General features: G+C 44.3%; 4 protein-coding genes and 1 long non-coding RNA gene across 12 annotated transcripts in view; 3 read left to right on the top strand and 2 right to left on the bottom strand.

Moving 5' to 3' along the window:
* The window catches only part of WDR20 (WD repeat domain 20), a 62,014-nt gene extending 56,339 nt beyond the window's left edge, over window positions 1–5,675 (bottom strand). The window contains exons 1-2 of the mRNA XM_085549450.1: window positions 5,500–5,675; window positions 84–174 (exon numbers count right to left, since the gene is read on the bottom strand). Coding sequence (XP_085405576.1) covers window positions 84–174; window positions 5,500–5,660 — 252 coding nt within the window. The 5' untranslated portion in view covers window positions 5,661–5,675. The remainder of the gene's footprint in view (window positions 1–83; window positions 175–5,499) is intronic.
* A 278-nt stretch (window positions 5,676–5,953) lies between these two features.
* HSP90AA1 (heat shock protein 90 alpha family class A member 1) lies at window positions 5,954–13,019 on the top strand. The gene is given in 11 exon segments (NM_001323195.1): window positions 5,954–6,045; window positions 7,441–7,599; window positions 7,689–8,055; window positions 8,491–8,624; window positions 9,109–9,417; window positions 9,926–10,091; window positions 10,364–10,554; window positions 10,680–10,827; window positions 11,385–11,653; window positions 11,762–12,095; window positions 12,275–13,019. Coding segments are annotated over 10 exon segments (2,187 nt in total). The 5' UTR covers window positions 5,954–6,045; the 3' UTR covers window positions 12,385–13,019.
* A 952-nt stretch (window positions 13,020–13,971) lies between these two features.
* On the top strand, window positions 13,972–15,127 carry LOC146760793 (uncharacterized). Of its 3 annotated transcripts, XR_014946797.1 has the most exons (4): window positions 13,974–14,061; window positions 14,262–14,310; window positions 14,702–14,768; window positions 14,998–15,127. It is a non-coding gene; the product is annotated as an uncharacterized LOC146760793 (long non-coding RNA). The 3 variants fall into 3 exon arrangements; XR_014946796.1 differs by lacking the exon at window positions 14,262–14,310 and having other exon boundaries at window positions 13,972–14,061; XR_014946798.1 differs by lacking the exon at window positions 14,262–14,310 and having other exon boundaries at window positions 14,020–14,067.
* A 1,965-nt stretch (window positions 15,128–17,092) lies between these two features.
* Window positions 17,093–21,386, top strand: LOC107315272 (uncharacterized). Of its 6 annotated transcripts, XM_015865425.3 has the most exons (6): window positions 17,093–17,212; window positions 17,718–17,875; window positions 18,183–18,250; window positions 18,627–18,680; window positions 19,530–19,589; window positions 19,771–21,169. In XM_015865425.3, the coding sequence occupies exons 1-6, from the start codon at window positions 17,208–17,210 to the stop codon at window positions 20,314–20,316; spliced, it is 891 nt and encodes a 296-aa protein (XP_015720911.2). In that variant the 5' UTR covers window positions 17,093–17,207; the 3' UTR covers window positions 20,317–21,169. The 6 variants fall into 6 exon arrangements, 5 of the variants coding, with proteins under 5 accessions (XP_015720911.2, XP_085405589.1, XP_015720916.2 ...); XM_085549463.1 differs by lacking the exons at window positions 17,093–17,212; window positions 17,718–17,875 and having other exon boundaries at window positions 18,131–18,250; window positions 18,630–18,680; window positions 19,527–19,589; window positions 19,771–21,386; XM_015865430.3 differs by lacking the exons at window positions 17,093–17,212; window positions 17,718–17,875 and having other exon boundaries at window positions 18,131–18,250; window positions 19,527–19,589; window positions 19,771–21,386.
* DYNC1H1 (dynein cytoplasmic 1 heavy chain 1) overlaps window positions 21,327–21,939 on the bottom strand; it is a 38,328-nt gene continuing 37,715 nt past the window's right edge. The window contains exon 78 of the mRNA XM_015865420.2: window positions 21,327–21,720. Coding sequence (XP_015720906.2) covers window positions 21,592–21,720 — 129 coding nt within the window. The 3' untranslated portion in view covers window positions 21,327–21,591. The remainder of the gene's footprint in view (window positions 21,721–21,939) is intronic.

Here is a 21,939-nt window from a genome sequence, read left to right as displayed (position 1 = left end):
ACTGTTCTGGTTAAAGTGAACTTGCCATTTTTGTTTTAAACACTTGACAAATTTCTCAAGTAACTTTAACAAAACAAACTTACTTCCACAATTCCAGACATATCTAAATCCAGATTATGTAGAGATGTAGGTAACGTGGCCGTTAAGCATCTGAGATGATTTTTTTTTAGTAATCTGTAGGAGGAAAAAGAAGAAAAAAGAGTCAGAACTACCTACTGGCAAGGACCAACCAGCACTGCTCTGATTTACAAATAACCTGGTGACTTCTAATAACTCTGTCCTACTTTTGTACTGTAAAGCACTGTAGAGCAGCTGCATTATATGACATCCATATTAACTGGCTAAGAATACCCTCAGCTCATCTGACTGCAAAGCAGGATTTCAGTATAAATGGCAAAGTTACTGCAGGAGATTTGCCTCAATGTGGCAGGAAACATCACTTTGAAAGAGATGAAAACTGACTTTCCCTGTAATTCACCATGCCTGTTTCCTGTAGCATAGCCTACAGATAAATTTATGTGTGATTAATCAAGTACTCATACAGTTCTTGACAAAATTTCTTAAAGTACCTATTCATAGTCAGCTTTAATCAAGGTTATCTTACTGCTGCTTCTCGTTTTTTGGAATCCTTTGGAGAGAAAGATGAGATTCAGGACTGTCCTGTTTCCCTCTTTCCCCCTAAGAAAGGCATCTTTTGATCTGACACAGAAGAAGAATGACATTAAACTGCACAGAAACAGAGTGTTCATCATGGAAAGACTTAACCCTGCTTTTTTTTGGTCTCATGCTGGACAAAGACAACACACATTTCAGAACACAGGTACTGCAGAAATCTTGCAGTGCTCTTAAAGCAGATACTGGAAAGAAGCACTTTCTTACCATTATATTATTAAGATCAAATACAGTATTTCTTTTTCCAGTCACAATGGAATGTGAAGGCAAACCTAAAATATTAAATTATACTGATTAAAGTCAATTTATGTTGTAACAGACAGGATATAAAGTACATTAAATTAGACGATCATGTTGAGGCCTTTCCACATTCCATGCTCATTCTCTCAGCCCTTCTATGCAGCTGAGCTTTTATAAGTTACACATGGTATGTATTAGTACTGGAAACGTTGACTCCTGTTATAGCCAATGTATTGTTCTTGAACAGTACAAGTCCCCTCAGAATTCCTTCTGACTCTTATCATTGTCTAACATGTACTTCACAAACCATAAACTTTTGGAAGAATGATGCCTGTTTCCATACACGTTGCCCTTGTTCCATACAATTATTGCTGCCACCTACAGTTGAGGAGCACGACAACATGTTAGGAAGTTATTTTCTTCTCTGCCTTTTAAGAACCTTTCCACTACAAAAATACTTAAGTGACGACTGATGTTTCTGGTACAAATCACTTCTTTTGTGACCTAAAGATCAGCTCCCAATAAGACATGAGAAAGCAGGAAATAAGGCAGCCTGCTGAATAGTTTTAAGCAAGCATGGTGTTTTGCTCAGCCAGCAATCCCTAGCCAGCTTTACATCTCATTATGCTAACACAGGTTTTACATGCATAATTCCATGTGTTAAAGAAATCCAGACACACATTTCCACATCTTCCTACTTACGTCAGTTTTCTGAAATCTACTGTATAGGTCATTTCAATGCTGCAGTTTTGTTTTCTGCAAGTAAAAACCCCGAAGCACTGAGATAACATGACAAATCTGTCTCAGAACTCAGACAGAATTAATTTCAAAAGCTACTAAGACTACAACATCAAGCACACAAGAACTACTTAAATGCTGGAATTAAAATGCTCTATGTAGTTTTCATTTAATTTCTTTGTGGCTTATAAAAATAATATTAAAAAACAACAACAAAAAGACTTACTCAGCAACACCAAAGAAGCCTGTGGGAGATCCAAGAATAAAACCCAGTTTTCCTGAGTGTTACTTCAATGCTTTGAATATTAAATAAATTCCAGCATGTTTTACTTTATTCTTTGTTATTTTTTTAGTTCAATAAAACTATATAATTAAATCCTCTAATAAAATGCAAATGTATATAGGGGACGGGTATGGGGCTTATCCTTAGGAAATCAGCATCCAAATCCAAAGTTGCTCAGATTCTAACACACAAAAAAAAGGCAATGATTTGCCTGGGCTTAGATTGAGGTATTGTGGTTGTTGGGTTTTTCTTGCCTTTGCATTTGCAGTAATGTTTGAAGTAGAAAATCTCACTGAATAAACAGCAGGTTTCTCCTGTTATTTTAGTACCATATAATTAAAAAAAGAAAGGAAAAAGAAAGAAAAAAAAATCTGTGTTCATCCCTCCAACACTGGGTACAACAGCTGTTAAAAGGAGGAGGAGAAAGAAAAGGGAAGAATTATTTTAGTTATTTTAGTCTAGTTTCCTAAGGCAGTGAAGCATGCTGTAATGTGGTTGTCCACCAATCCCTTCATAGTAATCCTGACTTATTTAAGCAATTCAATTAAAGCTAACGAAGGAATAGAGATCATAAAGAAGCTGTAGAAAATGAATAGGTGGGTAGCAGAGATGCATCCCCATGTAGCATCTTTTGAGGGAAGGTGCAGGAGCGTCCAGCTTCATCCTTGCACTCTGTCCAGCCTAAGAACTGGGAGGCAACGGCTGGCTGCTCAGTAAGCACATACGTGGGGCAGCCACTGCACGTGCTGCTTGTCCTGCAGGCTGTAAATCAAAGGAGAGATGGATTTGGGACAGTGAAATGGCTAAGGGATGTGGAACAGAACAAACTAGTGTCAACGTGCCAAGAACAAAGGACCTGAAAATATCAGGCTTCAGCAATTCCTCCATTAATAGAACTGCTTGGTAACATATAAGTACACTAATCTCTTAGTTAAGAAAAGGGAAATATTTGGAACAGATTTTCTCCCCAAATTAACTGAACTGGCAGAAACCAAGTCTGCAACATTTTAGCCAAAACCTGAAGCAATATGAAACTGTGATCATTTAAAGTAGAAGAACCACAGGAACAAAATGCCAGCCTTCACCAGCCCTCACTGCATAACAGAGCAATATAGAACTGTTTGATATTCCTGAAGAAAATACCAGCTTTCCACAGGCAAACAGGTACAGGTGTTAAGCAGAGCTTGGAAAACCCAGATGATTTGATATGAGATTACTTTTCCTACTGGTTTTGTCAAACAATTTTGGAAAGAAAAAAGCCATCATTCTGCTTTTGAAAGCTAAACAGCACAATCACAAAAGAAAGACAGAATTATTACTTCAGTCACGTTCACGTCAGACCATACGAAGGCCTGTGATCCCAGGCACAAGTAAAACCTTCCAGTGGTCTTCACATGCTCAATGTGAAGTACATCCCTAAAACTGAATGACTGAATCCACATTAGTCAAGAGATGAGAAAGTAAAATACTTAAGAAAAACATGTTTAATATTTTAATTAAAGTGGCAATCTTAAAGTCTTGGATATGACAATAATTTTAGTAGGACATTACATGAAACAAAAGTACTGGAGAGCTGTGCATAGATGGTCATAGCTCAGCAGTTCACTAGAATACCTCAGTTGTTTTCATCCAAATACACACGTTGATGGAATCTGAAGAGAGTTTCAGCCTAGAAGGTACGTCCTACGGAATGTAAACTACATCCAGACAATTTTTTATCTAAGAAAAGCATTAAAGATACACTGGGTCTAACTGTCACACTTTATTACACAGCGTTTAAAAGCCATTAAGCTGCTTTAAGGAAGCAGACCAGTAAAGCAGCCGAAGTACAAGTGAAACCAGCCACTATGCAATGAAAGGAACACGCAACACTCTAGATGTGATTTTGGATTGTATTATTCTGTAGACTTCCACGTTCAAGAGAAAGAAAAAGCGATGCATTGACAATAACTGCAAAATCAGACCTGAGGAGTAAAGCTAAAAACCAACCAGTGTAAGCACCAAAGAAGTGAGGCTGCCTGGGTGGAACCACAGAACTTTCTAGGCTGGGCACTGGCTGAAATCCAGCTCTTTCAACAGCTTAGAACTGAGTAAATAATTTCACTCTCACTGTTTGATTTCTTGTGTGCTGACCAGCAGCAAATGTTGCACCATCCTGCACCGTTGTTGACACTACAATTAATTTTTCCTTCTCATTAAGGCCGCATTTTGGCCTTCCATTTCTGTCGCTGGTTTAACATCTCTGCTCAGAAGGGTAAGGTCCTCTAAGTCATTGCACCAGTGCAGATCCTGATGCAGATACCACAGGAACTGCGATGAAGCAAGCTGCAATTCTAACTCCTCATCTAGTTTTGAACACATACTTAATGTATCTTCTTCCTCGTCAGAAAAGATAACAAAAAGGACTGAAAATTCCCTGAAATACACAACTCTATAATCAAGCCCATAGGTCCCACTTCAATTAAGTTATTTGTTTAGGCCCAACTGCAGGATAAAGGATGTGAAAGACATCAGCTTAAGGACCTGAAGTTAAACGTGTTCATAGAGCTAAGAATCAACATCAAATTCACAGGGTGTGCTACCCAGCATAATTTAGGATGCCTAACTGGAATAAGAGCAGGTTATGCATATAGAAATTAGATTCCCATGTCAGTCAGATGCTGACCTAGATAGCTGTGTGGAGCATGCCCAAGAGACAACAAAAATGCAAAAAAAACCCCAAAAAAACACACCAAAAACCTGGGCCTGGGATGAATTTTGCTAAAGAAACAGCATCCTTTTTATTCCTCAAGTTAAATAAATGACTGTTCTTTACAGAAAGGAGATTCTCCTTGCAGAGATGCTTCCATCACTGAACAATTTTAACACCTACATTCACTTGGTATTTATATCCCCAGAAGTGGATCAGCTCCAAGAGCGAAGTTTCAGAAGCCGGTTTGGAACACAAGTGAAGCAGATCCTTCTCCTGAGACACAAAGGCCTGCATTTAATGCCTTGCTCCCAATCAGGCTGTTCAGGATGTAAAAATAGCCCCCTCTAAGTGTGCTCATCACAGAGCTGCTCGCTGTAAGGAGACACTGTGATCAAAAATGGAGAAAGGCAGATAAAGCTATGCATGGCTTGGGAACCTCAGTGGGTTTCAGGCTTCAGGATCTAATAAATACAACCACGCTGGTATCCACCCAGCATCTGCTGTTAAGAGCTCAAACCCTGAGGTAACTGCATTGCTATGTAGCCCTTCTGAGCTTCTTGGAATCGATCCCTCAGCTCTTTTTATCCCAAACAAGTCTATGTACTGAGAGGCACAGCCTTGCTCGGCCTGCAGACCGATATCTGCTTTGTGAGCAGCGGGTCTGCTTTCCCCATTAGGCCAAAGCTTCACACAGTGACTCACACAGCCGGCCTGAGTGGAACCACAGCCACCTGCACAGCCGGCTCAGCGGGAGCCGCCTTGTCTCCTCTCAGAGCTGTGTGTGCTCGGGGCGGCTCCCGGCCCGCACCCACTGCCGGGCTATAATGAATGCTGTGGGAAGGGGAGGGCGGATGGGGATGGTTAAGCGCAGCACCTTCTAGGCCCTTCTGGAGCCCGCACCATATCAGCGCGCTGTACGGCCCCTTCTAGGACGTTCCATAAGGAGCAGAGCAGCGATGACATCACCACCGCTTGCACAACCGCCCCGTTGCCGACCGCTCCTCCTTCAGCGCCCACCCCCGCAGCGCAGCGCATGCGGCCCAGCACAGCCCAGCCCAGCACAGCCCGCCCCTCCTCATGTGGAGGGCCGAGCGGCGCCGGAGCAAATAGCGAGCACACACAGCTCCCGCCCTCCCCCAGCGCCTGAAGTAACGTTGGCCGCCCGCGCTCACCCCGCGCTCTGACGCCGTCCTTTCGCGGCCGCCCGCCATTGGCTGAGCGCTGCCCGGCCCCGCCCCCCCGCCGCCCCCTCCCCCGTGCTGTCAGTGAAGGTTCCCGATGGTTCTGGAAGGAGGCGGTGCCGGCTGTATATAAGGCGGGCGGGCGGCCGGGGGCGCGCACTAGTGGAGGCGCAGTGCTGAGGGTGAGGAGTGTGAGCTGAGTCTGTGAGGACACCGACAGCCCTTCCCCCAACGCCAAGGTGAGCGGTGGGCGAGATGCAGGGGGGGCCGCGCTGACAGGGCGCTGTACTGCTGGGGGCTGGCGGGGCTGGGAAGGAAATGGGAGGTGGGTGGGGGGGCAGGGAGCCGCGTGGTGCGAGACCTTTCTTTTCCTTGTAGCTATTTCCTTGTGTGCCCCGGTGGCGCAGTGGTAGTTACGCCGCTTTGCAACACCGGGGCCCGGGTTCGAATCCCCCTGTGGTGCAAGTGGTAGAAGTGCCGCTCTGCAGCACAGAGGCTCGAATCCCGGGGGCTGGACTCGATGATCTCTAAGGTCCCTTCCAAACCCGCACGAGACTGTGATACTGTGATACTATAACGTGGGGTAGGACGGAGTTGGGGGTGAAAAGCAGAGCTGAAGCGGAGGGTGAGGGCGTGCAGTAATTCATTGCTCCCCGTGGGGTAATGGAGTCGCAGCATGGCGGGCTGCGATTGGCGGCGTTTCGGGGGAAGCCTGAGGGCTCCCCATAGAGATGTGGCTACTTGTCGCTGGGGTGAGAGCCGGGAATGCTGTGATGGCGTCCAACAACTGGGCAGCAGGGCACAGGAGGCGGCGTGGTGGGGGGGGCGGTCGCGCTGCAGCCGCTGCCGGCGGTGGGTGGAGGCGGGGGGGGGGGGGGGGGGGCGGAAGGATCTGGCAGTTTCTAGAAGCTCCGCTGGTCCCGGCCGCAGCCTGCAGGGGGCGCCAAGGGAACGGCCCGACGGCAGGAAACGGGAACCGCCGGGAGGCGGCTGAGACCGGAATGGGGGGCGCACACATCGCGTGTATCGGCGTAGGGCGGGATGGCCGTGCGGGGGATTTTCCGCTCGTTGTGCACCAGTTGAAGCGGGGTCGAGGTTGGGGGTTTTGCCTAAGTCGTATTTGGCTTCTCTGAGCCGTGAGTCGTACGGGGGATCTCATGGGTAGCAGTGCAGAAAAAACGCCCTGTACAACCGGGTAATGAATGTAGTCGGGCTGTACGTGGGTACACACGGTAGTGTGCAGTGAGCGCTGTAAGTGTGGCTGGAGGTGGTGGTTCCGTTAGCTGAACGGCAGCTCAGGGGAGAGGAGAGCAAGTACTGACTGCAGAGTGAGCGGGCAGCAGATCAGCACAGTTTGCATCCCAAAGATCAGGTCAGGTTTTCAGTTCTATTGTAATCTACTGTAAAATTGCACGTTAAGTAAGTGCAAACCAAAGCATACATTAAGAGTGGATTAAAACCTCGTTCGTTTTCTGCGTATTTTCAGAATTAGCAAGTTTTTACTGTAAGTTCCAAGTCTGTGTTTTACCGGTGCAGTAATTGAAACTATACAGTTAATGAATTGATTTCAGAGCTCCTGTGAGTATGTGCAGCAAACAAGAGCTGTTAAGCATTGAATTTCACCTTCTTTACAGATGCCGGAAGCTGTGCAAACACAGGACCAACCAATGGAGGAGGAGGTGGAGACCTTTGCCTTCCAGGCTGAGATTGCTCAGCTGATGTCTCTGATTATCAACACTTTCTACTCCAATAAGGAAATTTTCTTGAGGGAACTGATTTCCAATTCATCTGATGTAAGTACTTGGGCTGTTAAACTGACTTGTGTTCATAGAACTGCTGAAATTTTAGGTGGGATTATTAAATCTTGCCCCTTCTTTGGTAGGCTCTGGACAAGATCAGATATGAGAGCTTGACTGACCCAAGCAAGTTGGATTCCGGAAAAGACCTGAAAATTAACCTGATTCCAAACAAGCATGATCGCACTCTGACCATTGTGGATACTGGCATAGGGATGACCAAAGCTGACCTTGTCAACAATCTTGGTACTATTGCCAAGTCTGGTACCAAGGCTTTCATGGAAGCACTGCAGGCAGGGGCTGATATATCCATGATTGGTCAGTTTGGTGTTGGTTTCTACTCTGCCTACCTTGTTGCGGAGAAAGTGACAGTGATCACCAAGCACAATGATGATGAGCAGTACGCCTGGGAATCATCAGCTGGAGGATCTTTCACTGTCAGACTTGATAATGGTGAGTGTTTCTGCTTCAGTCAATTCTTGGTAGATAATAGCAAATGATGCAGACACCTGTGTACTCTGCAGTGGAAGAAAGCAGTTATGTATCAAATCAAGTTTGTTGTAATTGTTAGGATGTCCTAGGGAGATGTTTGGAGTAAATGGTGTGTGGCAGTGAAGGCTGTTTTAAAATGACACATGGAAGTACTGCAGGTCTTGAAAGATGTCAAATAAACAGTTATTAATGGAAGTTTCCTTAAAAGGATTTGGATTAAAATGCTGAGTGCAGTAAGGATGTGTCATCCGTAAGCTTGCTTTGGTACAGTGTCGTATTTTGCTGGGGATAACAAAATCCTTGGTAAAGGAGTATGGTGTTTAAAGAAGTACTTCTAGAGTTTGTTATGGCTTGGTTTGCTTCTGTGTAAACTAATACCTGTCAATGTCATTCCAGGTGAACCTTTGGGCCGTGGAACAAAAGTTATCCTGCACCTCAAAGAAGACCAAACTGAGTATCTGGAAGAACGACGAATCAAGGAAATCGTGAAGAAGCATTCTCAGTTCATCGGCTACCCTATTAGGCTCTTTGTATGTACTTGTATGAAATATTACATAGTGAAGTACACAAGTTAGAAAACACGCTTTTTAAATACAAATCAGCAGTCTGTATACAAGATTGCTCTACTGATGCAGATCGTGCATGTGTCACTCTTTAACTGATGTGATGCTGTTAATTTATTAATTAACTTTACAAGTTGAAGATTAAAAAAAATAGATCCAAGCCAATGGCATCACAGTTTCCAAACAATTCAAAACTTAAATGTGATTCACACGCTTTTTTAGTGGAAATGGGTTATAATGAAGTACAGCAGCATGAACTACCATAGAACCACATGCACTGAAACACTGCTAAACAATGAAATGTGTTTGAGTTCAGGACAGAAACAGGGCACTGTGCTTGTTTGTAGATGGAGATAGCAGATTGATTACTTAGGTTGTGCTTCATTGTTCAATTCTAAGGCTGCAGATGATAAAAACAGTAGTTAATGCCAAGTAATGTTCACTTTGATAGGTGGAGAAGGAGCGCGATAAGGAGGTGAGTGATGATGAGGCCGAAGAAAAGGAGGAGGAAAAAGAGGAGAAGGAGGAGAAGACAGAAGATAAACCAGAGATTGAGGATGTTGGCTCTGATGAGGAAGAGGAAAAGAAGGATGGAGATAAGAAGAAGAAAAAGAAGATCAAGGAAAAGTACATTGATGAGGAAGAGCTCAACAAGACCAAGCCTATTTGGACCAGGAACCCAGATGACATCACCAATGAGGAGTACGGGGAGTTCTATAAGAGCTTGACTAATGACTGGGAGGACCACTTGGCTGTTAAAGTACGTTCTTGTTTGTCTTTGTGTAAGCACAATGTTTTTGCAGCTAAAGCCAATTTCTAAATGTTTTGAGGAGTATTTAAGTTGCTTTACTGTTAGCTCCAGCTAACTGTGCTCCAGCTATTCAGGTTACTTCTAAAGCTGTGTTTTAGCATCTTCAACAAATATATTTGCTTCCCTTTATTGCAAAGATAAATTCAAATGCCTTTCCTGCTTGCATCCCAGTTAGCAAATCTAATTATGAGATTTTTAAAGTAGATCTCAATGGAAACCCAGCAGTTGTTTTGGTTTGTTAGCTTAGCTTCAAAAAAAGAGGCGTGGGTAAATGAGGTGTAGTTCACTTTTCCAGGCCTTCATGGTTGAAAGTGGTACAAGAACACATCTTTGACAGTTGTTTTATAGCCTGGCAACAGCTGGATAGAATTCAGATGATGTTTCAGATGAGTTCAGCATTATTTAAGTGACAGGATACAAATTGCAATTAAAAGAAATGGTCTTGGTTTTTTTACAGCACTTCTCTGTGGAAGGTCAGCTTGAATTCAGAGCTCTCCTGTTTGTCCCACGACGTGCACCTTTTGACCTGTTTGAGAACAGGAAGAAGAAAAACAACATCAAGCTCTATGTACGCAGAGTTTTTATCATGGACAACTGTGAGGAGCTGATCCCCGAGTACCTGAGTGAGTATTGCAGAAAAATATTTCTTAAAAGGAACTAGAGAAACTGGCTAACAATTAAAAAGTTTAAGTTTAAAAGAGGAGAATGGGGATGGAGAAAGGGACAGTCTTTGAGAGTTGAAGTATTTGAGCAGTTGAAGAAAGCACTGCTTACTTTGCATGAGAACTTATTAGAATTCCATTCAAAATTCAGAACAGGAAAGCCACTCAGGGTAGTGATTGTAAACTTCAGTTCTTGAAAACCTACAAAGCTGATTCTAATCTTCCCCTTCCAGACTTCATGAGAGGTGTTGTAGACTCTGAGGATTTACCTCTGAATATTTCTCGTGAAATGCTGCAGCAAAGCAAGATCCTTAAAGTGATCCGGAAGAACTTGGTGAAGAAGTGTTTGGAACTTTTCACTGAGTTGGCTGAAGACAAGGAGAACTACAAGAAGTTCTATGAGCAGTTCTCCAAGAATATCAAGGTTTGTAGTATTCATTTACCTTGGTTGTAGCGGTACAGATTTCTGTTCATACCACATATGAGCACTCCACAGCTTAGTATTTATTTAAGGAAGCCATTCAGTGTTTCTCCCTTTCACTTCCATAGCTTGGTATACATGAAGACTCCCAGAACCGCAAGAAACTTTCAGAGTTACTCAGGTATTACACATCTGCATCTGGTGATGAAATGGTTTCTCTGAAGGACTATTGCACTCGCATGAAGGAAAACCAGAAACATGTCTACTACATTACTGGTGAGTTGGCAAGAAATGCCCTGTTTAAAGCAGTTAGGTAAGGTTGTTAGTGTAAGGTGGTAAATCACTGGTAATTTTTTTACACAGTTATCAAATGAAAGATTTGTGATGGAGTAGTAAAAAAACCCCACAAAATACCTCAGTCATTGTAGAATAGCTGCATTGCATGCCGCGTGATTACTTGCCAGCATTTCAGTTATGTAGTTGGTTGTGATAGAGAAATTCTGGCATGTATTAAGATGAACTTAACTGTGTGTTTATCATATTGGCTGATTGCTATAGTGTTTCTAAAACAGATGTTGCCATGTAGAATAGGATTGTAGTCAGTAGCTCATAGTGTGTTCCTGTCAATGAGCACAGCAGTGCTGGCTGGAAGTAATGTTTACTAATGGTGCAAGCTCTGCACTGAAGACTTAGCAAGGTGTCCTAGGGTGCTTCCTCTTTAACTTGGGTTGACAGTATCACTCCAGCTGGATTGCGTAAGCTCTTCCCAAGAGTTTGCTGTAACACCGAGACTCAAACAGAACTTGACATTGATGCTTTCATGCTTCCTGCAGGTGAGACAAAGGACCAGGTGGCCAACTCTGCTTTTGTGGAGCGCCTTCGCAAGCATGGCCTGGAAGTGATCTACATGATTGAGCCTATTGATGAATATTGTGTGCAGCAGCTGAAGGAATTCGAAGGCAAGACCCTGGTTTCTGTAACAAAAGAGGGCCTAGAGCTTCCAGAAGATGAAGAAGAGAAAAAGAAACAGGAGGAGAAAAAAGCCAAGTTTGAAAACCTTTGCAAAATCATGAAAGATATCCTTGAGAAGAAAGTAGAAAAGGTAATTAGTGCTGTGTTTTGGACGTTGCATCCATACCAGTCAGTATGGTTCTGCTTCATTAGAAACATTGAAATGTTAAGCTAAGAATTTTTCTGTATGTGTTCCTAGGTTGTTGTGTCCAATCGCTTGGTAACTTCTCCATGCTGTATTGTAACAAGTACATATGGCTGGACTGCCAATATGGAGAGGATTATGAAAGCGCAGGCATTGAGAGACAACTCCACAATGGGATACATGGCAGCAAAGAAACACCTGGAGATCAATCCTGATCATTCCATCATTGAAACACTGAGGCAGAAGGCGGAGGCTGATAAGAATGACAAGTCTGTGAAGGATCTTGTCATACTGCTGTACGAGACAGCTCTCCTGTCCTCTGGCTTTAGTTTAGAAGATCCCCAGACACATGCCAACCGCATTTACAGAATGATCAAACTTGGTCTGGGTAAGTTTGAAGTGTTTTGTTTCCAGTAAATTCTGAGTGTTGATAGTTGAGTGTCTTCTGAGCACATTGGAGGAGTGGGGGTGGTATGAAAACCTTCAGGCCACAGAAAGTGCTGGGGAGGCAGATAAAGGTTTTGAGTTCCAGGGTAAGCATTGATGGTCCTTGTGTTTGTTGCGCAGGCATTGATGAAGATGATGCTGCTGCTGAGGAGGCCAGTCCTGCAGTTACCGAGGAGATGCCGCCTCTGGAAGGTGATGATGACACATCACGTATGGAGGAGGTGGATTAAAACCGTTTACAGGAACTCATGAATGTTTCCTTGGCTAATATGAATAAGTTATATTTTGTATATTATGAATGTTACCTGCCAAAAAGAAAACAACAAAAATCTTTGACACTTTTGTCTGCATTCCCTCTTTATATTTATTTTCAAAGATGTTATACCTTTATTTTTGTTACATTGCTTTTTCAGCTGATGTGAGATACGAAATGCCATTGAGGGAGTATTTTCTTTAACACTGTACAACCCTAGACAGGCAAGTAAGGATTAGTTATTTTGTCTGTATTAGCTGGCTTGCAGGTGGCAGGGTTTTTGACTTATTCTTAATTGCCAGAGAAGTAACAAAGACGGTATGACATCTGGATGTTTGAGTTCGTTTAGTGTTATACAGCTCTTCAACTCTGAATATGTCTAACATAGAGTACCTAGTAACTAGGTATCTATGAGAGCTGACACTTGGGGAAGCTTTAACCCTTTTGCTCCTAACAAGGTCTTGATGTTTAAAGTTGTTTTTTATACTGTTCAAGGATTCTGGATTGCACTCTACCATAGAATAGAATCCACTGTAAATCTCTATTGTGACTTATGCAAATCTGCATGTACAGTTCAAACCTAGAACTGTAAGAATAAAAGTGTTAAGAATGAGTTGTCTCTGACTTGTCTGTTTATATTGGGAACAAAAAGTGCTGGTCTGAAAATGGTGGTTTTGGATTTCAAGTAATGGATACCTACAATTTGTATTGCGTGTTTGGTAGTGCCACTACAAACCAGTGTCACATCTAAATCTTAACCTTTCTTAGTTCTGCTCTGCATCAGTGAACACCAGGTCTGGTAAGGTTTCACCTCAGGTTGGTCCATCTAATACCTGGACCAGGAAGTTGTCCTCAGCAGACTCTGGGAATCTGGATCTGCTGCCTCCTGTGCTGCTGTCCCAGCAGATATCAGGGTGGTTGAAATCCCCCATCTGGACAAGAGCCCCTGTGAGCTGGGGCATCTCTGCAGTTGGTGCAAGGCCTTGTCAATGGGCTGACCCTGAGCACGTGGCCTATAGCAGACCCAACCACTGGATGTTCTTTACTGGACCAATGCCTTTGGTGGGGAGTTCGTCATGCTGCTGATAAATCTTGCTGCCAAGAAGCAAGTGCCATTTGTTCCTTACACTGATAGAAATATACGTTTAAAAAAGCTGCTCACCCATGGTTTGAATGTTGCAGTTTGAAGCTGTTCTTCGACCAGCTAGAGGGATTGGGAATGGTTGGATACCTGGTATGTCATAGGCCGTTAGGTGTGAGACGTGTGGCTTGTGCCTGTATTACTTTGTCACTGCTTTATGTCTAAAATCTCTTGAAGTCTCAGGTATCTCAAAAGTCTCCTTAGAGGCAGAAGTAAGAAATGCCAAAACATAAAACAGGCCAGGAATTTCTGCTCTCCCTGCCCAGCTGGAAATGAGACAAGACTTGGTCAGTGTGACCATTTCTAGTTAAGATTCAACATTAAACAGCTTAAGCTGACACCTACCATGGGAAGAGAATGTAGGTGAACGCTCAGTAATGACTACGTTGCTATAGTGGTGACTATGACATCAGAACAGGTTCCGTCTTGGCTCCTAAGAGTCACACAGTTCAATGTATGTCCATTGGTGCTGAGTTGTGTCATCAACCATGGATGATAGAAACTGATCACAAGGTGAAGGTGCTTCTCCTTAGCAATCAAAATGTTGGGAACTGTGTTAATAGATTTCAGACCACAGTCTCACTGACATGCAGTCTTAGCATTGTACTTTGCTTAGAAGTACTTCAGTTTTAAGATCGCTGTGTCTTATGACTAGAATCTGTTCTACAGGATCTTCATCTAAAAACCAAGATCTGAATGTCTTTTTGTTATAGGAGGAAGGTTTTTCCCATCAAATCTTTAAGCTTTTTACTCCCTTGGAAAGTAAGTGTTAGAAACACTGCTTGGAGATTGTGAGTTGATGTATTCTAAGCAGAAGTGTGCAACAAAATTCAGCAAGGGTCAGTCCCAGGCTGGATGTGGCTCTGGGCAGCCTGGTCTGGTGGTTGGTGACCCTGCACATAGCAGGGGGTTGAAGCCAGGTGGTCATTGTGGTCCTTTACAACCCAGGCCATTCTGTGATTCTATGAAAGGGTCAGAAGTGCATAAAAGTACTTCCGCTTATTGGAGCTTCAGTACAGTGGAGCCAACCACTGAATAAGTGGTTACAGCAGAATTCTTTTGTGAGTAATGATGTATCTTACAGATGAAGGGTATTTTCTTCCACTTACCAGCTTACAGCAGGTCTGAGATGTTCATTCACCTTCATTCGTAGTTGGAGATGGTACAAATTCCACAACAGAAGCTTCAGCAGATTCATCATTTTGGGCCGACTTCTACCTGTGAGTAAATCAAACTTATTTCAGCCTTTCCTAATAGTGAGGGCACCCTAAGGAAGGTGCCATGGACTTCACGTATGTTCAAGTGTCTCTGATAGTTCATTATGGGATAATGTTTAAAATTTCTTCATTTAAAACAAAGTAAGCCTTAACACTGAAAAGCAAAATTAGGCCAAGATGTATCTTTATGCTGGTCAACCAAATAAACATTGTGTTTCTAAAAACAATGAAGGTCTAAAAAAATGCCTGGTGAATAAACCTGCACTGCTCTATGGCTGGTCTGAGGAGGAAGAGGTGTATCAGAACAGCCTGCAGCGTCCTGAGCAGCAGGATGAAGACAAGGCGGAGGCACGCGTTCTTCCATTCCAAGGTGCAGTTCTGATGGGTTGGCGAGGAATAGGGTGGGCAGTGAACACTGTGTGTCTCTTTTACCCCACTGCACAGAGTTCTGATTTGAACTGTTCTGCCATAAAAGCAGAGGCGAGCTTTTATTTATTTAGCACTTTGAAATACAAGAGTACAATGTCCAAGCGTATTTTTTCTTACCTATTTCTGGTTGATTTTAAATGAAACTATCCGGATGGTGAGAACACATCTTATGGAAAGTCATTTTATTTCAGCTCTTAGATGCTTACTGCAGTTACTCAGAGGACAGCTCAAACTCCACTATCAATGCCACTAGTGCTAAGCGTCGCAGAAGAGTTAAGTTTGTAGCAGAGCAGGACGTGCCAGAGGCTTTGGGAGATGCCGTCCTCTCTGAAGATGAGCAGTGTTTTCTCACACCTGGAAAGGCTGTCCTGCCTGATACAGAGTACCACAGTGACATCTATATGGCACCCGAAAGTGATCTTATAGCACCAGTGGAAACAATCGCTGAGGAGAAATCTGCTCTATCAATGTTCTTGGTGGAACCGTGTGAACCATCTCAGAAATGGGGAGCTGGTACAGAGGCCGTGTGGCCCCAGGAGACTGACTGCTCCTCACCCATGGACATTGAGCCTTGCGAACCTTCAGCATTTCTGGAGAGCTCTGTTACGGCTGCTCTGCTACCAGAGTGGGACAGCAACGTGTGTGAACAGATAGCAGATGTTTCCAGTTCTGCCATGTACCACTGAAGAAACACCTTCCTGTCACCTAAACGAGGCATGGCTGTATTAATAACAACCATAACAACGCTTTGTCTTGTCTTTCATGCACTCTGAAAGGTATTTATCCAAGCTTCCTTTGAGCAGTGTTGAGGTTGTATCATAGAATTAAGGCTTCAAAATCACAACATCCCATATCTGCCATAGAGCTCAGGCAGTGCCTTCTGTTCTGCTTGTGAGAGCACAAGTTACACTTCTTGATGGCACAACCAAGCAACATTGCTGCAATTCCAGGGCCAGAATGTTAAGAAACGACTCTGGGAAACAAAGCCAAATGTTGGGGTTATTGCACAAGGCAAATCCCTGGTGGAGGGTCATGCCAGTTCAGCAAAGACATTCTTTGCAGATACTGATTTAGGCACTTAGCACTGTCAGCATGTACTGTAACACGAGTTACCAGGTGTGTGTGTGCAGTCTGAAATTAGATCCAGAGCAGCAGATGGTACAGAGTGCAGCATTCATGGAATGGTGACATGAGAACTGAGTTTTCTTGCTTGGTTTTCAATGACCTCCTGTTGCTTCATATCCTCATGCTGCTTTTGCCTCTGCAGGACAGGTGGATTTGGGGATCCACAGAACTTCAGTATGTTGAGATAGGAGCAAGGTGCATCTGTCCTGTGTTGTTGCCCGAACACTGATGTCCTCTTGAAGTCCTTCAGGATCCCACAAACCCCTGCCAACATGGGTGACCGCTGTAATTTTAAGATGAAAACCCTTCATATTTAGGCTGTTGGTAACAGCACTGACCATGACTCCAACCTGAATACAAACATTTCACCTGGAGCTTTTCTGTCTCTGCAGAGTATATGTATTAAGCTCAATGTGCAGTAATTTGTTGAAGGACTGTGGATGCTCCTGACATAAATGGATTTTGGACCTGGTACACAGGGACTATTTAGTAGATTGCTCCCTATTGCAAGTGAAATAGAAGCACTTTCACAATAATGTGCTCATATTGTGAGGTTTAAAAATGTTCTATACCTGGAAGGCATGATTTTAATGTCTCAGTTTCACCTGTAGCAATTCTGAGTCCTACCTGGTAGGGACTGACTGCTAACAGCTGTTGTTCATTGAACATCAGCAGCTGATTTGGGGCAGGCCTGTGTGGGACTGTGAGCCGTGTGAGTGGATGAAAGGTGATGGCTAATTGAACTCATTGAAGTCAGCTGCTGCTACCAGCACTGAGTGTCTCTCAGAGCCTGCTTCAGTGGTGGGAGGGCTGCAGGAGCCTTTCCTGTTCTCTGTTGTGAAAGCCCTTTCCTGACAGAAGGAAATAACTGTTGGACGGCCTGCGCAGATGAGGTAAGGAGCTGGATAAGGAGCTGCTGGGGATGAAAAGAGGTGTGTTCTCAGCTGGTGGCAGGAGCAGGGTGGGCTGCTCTGCTGTGTCTCCAGGGTCGGGCTCTTGGGGCCTTTTTGGACTGACAGCTGACAGGCATTTGTTTCATCAAGGCCTTGGCATGTTCTGGGCTGCTTCCTGAGGGCTGTGTGACTGACATGGGGCCACAGAAAATAAATGGCTGTGTGACTGACATGGGGCCACAGAGGGGGAATGGAGTGTAGCACCTCTGGCTGCTGGACCTTGCCAGCTCAGCTGCAGGTGTGTGTGAGTGTGCTTTAGATACTAGGAATGTTGTGAGTAGGGTATACAAACTGCTGTGCTAATTTCTGTAGGCTTCTGCCGCAGGCCTGTACAGTCTGCTCTAGTCTGCTTATTTAGAGGAGGGGTCTGGAGCCTTCAGCTGTGGCACAGAGCAGCACTATTGCAGTAGGCCTCGCTCTCCTTTTTGTTACATCCCTTTTTAAGCAGTTTTCACATGGATGAAGCTGAGCAGGGAGGCAGGTGTGAGCAGGGGCCCTGCAGTCCGGGCACATCGAGCTGCGGTGGGATGGCCCTGATGGAGAGGAGGCAGCGGCAGAGGAGGCAGCGGCGGGTGGGACGGTCCACAGAGGGCCTGGGTGAAGGTGAGCGGGATCCCATTGGGAGGGCTGGGTGCAGGGCTGGCTCTGAGCGTGGCCTTGTGTTTGTTGGTATCATGCCTTGAACAAAAACACCTCTTTGATGGCTCTGAAATCCCCTTATGGAGGGTAAGCTGCCCAGGGAGGTGGGGGAGTCACCATTGCTGGAGTTGTTTCAGCACCATGGACATATAGCATTGAGGGACATGGTCAGTGGCTGTGGTGGGGTGGGTTGGGGTTGGAGTAAGTTGTCTTAGTGGTCTTTTCCATGCTTAATGAGTCTATGATGTATTTTTCTTCCCCATTCTGTTAGATGCTCTGGAAATGATGGGTTCTGTTCAAAGCTCGGACTGCATAGAAAGGCTGGCACATAAATACATGGTAACTTTCTTCTAATTGCTGTTTCTTATCTCCCTGTTAAATTATAACATAGACTGTGCTGAAGAACAGCTGATGAGGAACATCTGTGAATAAACTGATTCAAATGGTGAATAATTTAGTTCACCTGTGAAGAAGCAAAAAAAGGGGGAGAGGAAACTTTTGGGGAGGGAAGAGAAAGTCTTCTGCTTTCCCTGGTGCCTTCCCCTGCACAAGCCAGTCAGTACCACAAGTGTGAGATATTTGAGAAGCTGAGCAGCTTCCTGTGATGACAACTGACCAAACACAGCACTTTGGGCTGGTAGGGGCCTTCAGCCTCAACCCAAAGCTGCCTGAACTTCAGCTACGAGCGGTGCTTCTTTCTCTTCTTCCTCTGCAGCAGAAGTGTGTGGTGGAGTCAAGCACGGAGTCAGAGTCTGAATCCAGCGTGGAGGTGAGGCCCAGATTCTGGGGTGTTTCCATGCTAATGGGCTCCTCTCATCCTTTTGCTTTTGATGAGCTGAAGGAATGGTTGCTGGAGTTCCAGCTGTACAGATCAGGGAGGGAACAAGCAGCAGTTTCAGGCTATACCAAAACAGCCTCGTTAGTGCTCTGTGGGGCTGTGCTTACAGATCTGGGCTGTGTCTGGTGGTGGCGCTGGGCAGGGCTGCTGCAGGAGCTCTGCTGAATGTTCATTTCAGATAAGATGGTTGAGAGCAGAGCTGTTGCTGTAGCTACAAAGCACAGCAGAGTATAACTAACCTCGCTGTTCTGAGCTCTGAGCTCATCATTCTTGGTGACTTCATGCAGGTGTCTGTCTGAGCACTTACACTGAGCACACAGAAATGCTGCATTTAACTCTTATAGGTGCAGTGGTGAGAGTGAGCATTGCAGATCTGATGAACACCTCAGGGCCACAATGGCAGCTCTAGTGCTGAGCTGTGTAACTCCGACACTTGCTCTGTTGGGGATTTCTGTGTAGTGGTGGAACCTCTAATGTCAGAGCAGCTTTTCTACCTTTAGTTTATCTGTGATTTTCTGGTGGTAGGATATACAATTACTCATGTTCTCTTCACAGTCTGAAGTGCTATCTAATATTCAGCAGGGCTTTCCTCAGACCCTCTAGTTTAGGCTTTTATTATTATTTTAAACCAGGCCTGCATTAGTTTGACTGATCTCGTTTTTATTGCCTTTTGAGAAGATGGTAGGATCTGGCTTTCTCTTCTCTAGCCTTTTATCTGCTCTTGTATCAGTGACTCATAGGACGACGCCTTATAAACCTATGTCAACTTCCCTTAAGCAGGTCTTGCATAACCCACTTGCTGAAGGACTCAGGAAGGCAAGGGACTCCAAGGGGCTGCAAGTAGGTTCAGCTGTTATCACAGCACATTTGTTCTCAGTGTGAAATTAAAATGGAGTGGGAATGTGTGGATCAACAGAACTTGCATGCTATGCTCAAGTGTTTCTTAAGCGTGCTGTGTACCTCTGTATTTTTCTTCACACAAATAAGCATCTTCCATGTTTAGAGAGATCTTTGTTTTTAGTTCCTAGATCCTTATGATGGTGATTCAGAAGACACATCCAATCACTCTGATTGTAGCCTGAGCTCGCTGAATAGTACAGGAGTTGCACCGTGGATGAGCAGTGCTCCAAAAGCGATGGCTGTGGAGGATGCTGATCCTCTGGGGAATGGAGAGTCCGTCCCTCAGCATCTGGACTGGCTCTGCTCAGAGACAAAGATCAGTGATGTTCACAGCCAGAGGGTAAATGATGCTAGATTACCCCTCAAACTGCCTTGCCAGCAGAAGGATCTCCCAAGCAGCCTGCTGCAGTGCTCTGAGCTGACCAGAGACATGGAAGCATTTCCCTCCACGTGGCTGATGCCCGACCCTTCCTTACTGATGGGTGTTAATCCTTCAGCCCCTGCTCAACTCCTTGCAAGTACAGGTGACAGTTCTCCACAACCCACGGTAGCAGATAACTGTGATGGTACCACTTCGAGGCAACCACTTATTAAAAGAAAACAAGGGATCACTGTTTCAGAGAGCACTGGTGAAAAGCTACGAAGAAAGAAAATCCGTGCCATCTGAGCTAAGGTATTAATAAGCAGCTGGACCAAGTGCTTCATTCTAAAAGCAAACCTGCTAGGTTTCTTTTGCAGGCAGCACCTGAACCAGCTTCAAATGATGATACAAACACAGCTGAACTGTGTGCTGCAGGCACTGAGATCCATCTTCAAAGGATGGAACCAACTAAACAAGCTTGTGTGGCAATTTAGATGAGAATTAGCTATAGGCTGTGTCCAGACTCAGCTGAAATTGATGCCTGTGTGATACTTCAGTGTCTGGGCACCAGATTCCTGTGTGCTGTGTCTGGAGACACCTGTTCAGCTTTGGGGTAACTTCAAGTAAGTATTACAAGGGTATTTGAGGAGGGAAGGAAGAATGACTGAACAGCACTTGATTTTACATAGCTGTTGCTCTTTGTCTCATCTGCTGTATGGCAAATGAGCAGATTTGGCTACAAACACTGAATTGTACGTGAAGGCAACCAGTTTTTTTTTTTCCCTTTAATCAGAGAGAAGTTGACTTGTGCTGTTACCATACTTGTCCCTGTCTGAACACTGTTTCAGGTATAACCTGTATATATTCTCAGTATGTCTGCCAGTTTAGAACTTAGAATGTGAAGCTGAAGCCGTTAACTGGCAGTAATCATCCTTAGTAAGAACCATGATTTATGCTCAGTCAGCCAGCAAGAACTCTCTCATCTCCCTCCTTAATGATGACCTTCCTGTATTTTTCTTCCCATATAAATGGACTACAGCCACAGAAGTATAATTGTCTGAAATTTGTTGGTATCAAAGCTGTGAGGGCATTCATTCTCCATGACTGGCACAGAATAACTTGCTATCAGACTTCATAGCAGATGATGTCAGGCCTTGTGTCTTATTGCACTGGGGGCTTCAGTTACAGGATTAGCTGAGGGAGCTGTGTGAGGGTCAGCGCTGTGCCTGAATACAGAGTTACTGTTATTCTCTGGAAAGACTGTAGATAGAATTTTCCAGATGAAAGTCACCATAATAATTCCAGGAAGTCAGAAATCTTGCTATAGATTTTATTTCCTGTAATATTACCAGCAAATAAATGCCTGTTAATAACCATCTCAAAATCTCACTCTGTGTTCCTTCAAACAAATCTAGCCCACCAAATGTAGCTTTCAAATTACCACCCACCTCTTCTTCCAAGTCAACCTCACACAAACCACCTGACATCCCAACCAACAGCCTAACCACATCAACTACAACATCTAGGTGCGGGATACACAGAAGCATGACATTTGTTACAGTATTGCAGTTTAAAAGCTTTTCACTCAGTGCACAGAACTGCGACGCCGCGCTCATAGAAACTACGTGGATCTTCCTTGGTGGCTATTTCAAAATCAACCGTGAAAATCAGATCAGCACGAGTGAAGTTCAGGTAAACGGGTAATGTCACCTGGGAAGAAACGTGAACACAGGAGAGTTATGCAAGGTCTGGAGACAGGAGTATGTTCCTGTACTGCTCAATGGTGTTTATACAATGGGAATTCAGTCAATATTCAGCGTAAGAAACCAGTACACAGGTATAACAGATTACCTTGAAAGGATAGCTTCCTTTATAGAAATGAATTTCAGTTTTGGCTTGACTACACATTTAGTACTTTCTGGACGCTTC

Source organism: Coturnix japonica, chromosome 5 (genome assembly GCF_054131305.1).
Source record: "Coturnix japonica strain WE chromosome 5, WE-NBRP24, whole genome shotgun sequence".
Taxonomy (NCBI): Eukaryota; Metazoa; Chordata; class Aves; order Galliformes; family Phasianidae; genus Coturnix; species Coturnix japonica.
This window is presented reverse-complemented; position numbering and strand designations above follow the sequence as displayed.